At 46.3% G+C, this 2,014-nt stretch overlaps 1 protein-coding gene across 1 annotated transcript in view; it reads left to right on the top strand.

The window, feature by feature from the left end:
* Window positions 1-1,806, top strand: part of TMEM242 (transmembrane protein 242) — a gene marked incomplete at its 5' end in the record, with an annotated part of 26,506 nt that extends 24,700 nt beyond the window's left edge. Inside the window, one exon of the mRNA XM_005872885.2 lies at window positions 601-1,806. Coding sequence (XP_005872947.2) covers window positions 601-699 — 99 coding nt within the window. The remainder of the gene's footprint in view (window positions 1-600) is intronic.
* Between the last annotated feature and the right edge of the window lie 208 nt (window positions 1,807-2,014).

The raw sequence follows: 2,014 nt of genomic DNA, 5'->3' as shown, positions 1-2,014 counted from the left end.
GCATGGTGGGCCCTGTAGGTGGAGCCAGGTGCCCCAGGTTGACCAGGTTGACTATAAAGATCTTCCACTTCCCTGCTCTGGCTCCCGGATTCCAAATGAACCTCCGCCTGGATTTTCCAACACCGTCTGGCACATAAAAACATCCAGTTTACCTGCCATTCACTGACCCATTCTTTTATTAACTCCCTACTGAGTTTCTTCTCTCCACTCCCTCTGGCTCTAAAATTCTTCTGACTTGGACCGACCTGAGTGTTTCCATGGATTCAGGTGGACAACCTGGCTCTCAGCGGCTCTTTACCTGTGAAAGCCGGCAATGCCCCTTCCTCCGCGGGAGTCACTGTCAGGCTGGGGATGGTGCGAGCCCGCTGCTTTCCCGAGCCAGAGTGGAGTTTTATGTCATTAAAGGCCCAAAAGGGTTACACTTAGGAGGAAAGGGGTGTACCTCACTGTCTTCCAAGGAGCTGGATGGTTCCTTACCTGTTACTGGTCTTCATTGGCCTCGAGCAGTGAAGTACCCTCCTGCCTCAGCTGCGGCCTCTCTAATTGTGTGGCTCTTTCCCTTCTTTTAACATTTGATGGTGAACTTCTTCTTTCTTTTAGATGAAAGACTTTCGAAGTAAAATGCAATCAATATTTCCAGCAATTCCCAGGAACTCCCAACCCGCTGTTGAGTGGGAGGAAGCATTGAAATCCAAGTGAGATGAGCATGGCGGGGAATTCCCAAACGGTTGTTACAGAGAGTGGCTTCGGAGACGCCCGGCAGCCAAGGGACTCACGGATTTCTCCTCGGGAAGACGCGCCCAGCGTGGTCTGCCCGCGGGTGGACACGGCCGGTGTGTTCACACTGTCCCTCGCTTTGCTGTAAACTTCACGTGGCACGCATGCACATGTCGTGTTGGGGGTGGGTGGTGGGGAAGGACAAATTTTTCCCAAAGTCAGGAAGACCGTTTAAAATGATGATACGATAACTTCTCTGTGTGGAGGAGATCCCCGGGGAGTACTTCTGTGTTATGACTATAACAGCTGAAGCCAAGTTCTGTACCTGAAAAAAGTTTGTAACAGCCTCTGATGGAAAATGCTGATAACAGGTCCCAACTGCAGCAGTGCCTCGATGTGCCTAACTGAATGAGTTTCAGCAGGTCTTGCCTGTCAGTCGTGGCTGTTGGGACTTGGGACACCCGCTCCTGCCACAGACTCTGCAGTGACGGCCGGGAGGGCCTGAGCCTGGGCAGCTGGGCGCTGCCCTCGGAGCCAGTCTGACCCGCACGTGCTCCTTATGGACCTACAGCCTCACCTGCAGCCTGTAAATGCTCCCATTGGGCAAGAGCCAGTGACAGATTACAATGGCTTGGAAAGGTACAGCTGTGCTCAAATAAGGGTAAGGACATCATGGGTATTAGACATAGTATTTTGAGAAATTGGTCCCGGGTCCCTAAACATTAACTGACAGTTTGTAGTTTTGTCTCAGTTGTCAATGTAAAAATTGCCCAGTTATCGCCTATCTAACCAGAAAATTATCTGAGTGTTAAGTCTCAATATTAATTATTTAGTACTGCCTTGCTGATGAAACTGGCAAATTCTTATATACACACCCAACCCTTTTCTGTCCTCCACGAGCTCTTACAGAAAACAGAATAATGTCTAATTGCAATTATTTTTTACTGGAGATTTAAAAATTTTAAAGAAAAAGGATATGTCAATATGTCCGGGAAAATAACCTCTGGTTGAATATCAATTGTCCAATTTCTTTATCATTGTTTAGGCCCTAATTAGCAATCAGGTTTAATAAAGTATATTTGAAATTAATCTGTTATAATGAAATCTTTTAGTCCTAAGGAAAATTTTTAAGTGAAATGTCAAGTATATAACATTACATTTTTCTCTGCACCACATTACCCTGTTAAAAGTGCTGCATTATTAATTAATTCTGGGATCCATCTGTAACCTGTTAAAAATCCCAGACTAAACAGAAAGGATTGTAAAGTTGATCAGGGTATGTGGTGCAGCAAAAACT

This window comes from Myotis brandtii, unplaced genomic scaffold (genome assembly GCF_000412655.1).
Source record: "Myotis brandtii unplaced genomic scaffold, ASM41265v1 scaffold395, whole genome shotgun sequence".
In the NCBI taxonomy this organism is placed as follows: domain Eukaryota; kingdom Metazoa; phylum Chordata; class Mammalia; order Chiroptera; family Vespertilionidae; genus Myotis; species Myotis brandtii.
Note: the sequence above shows the minus strand (reverse complement) of the source record. Positions and strands in the feature narration are given on the sequence as shown.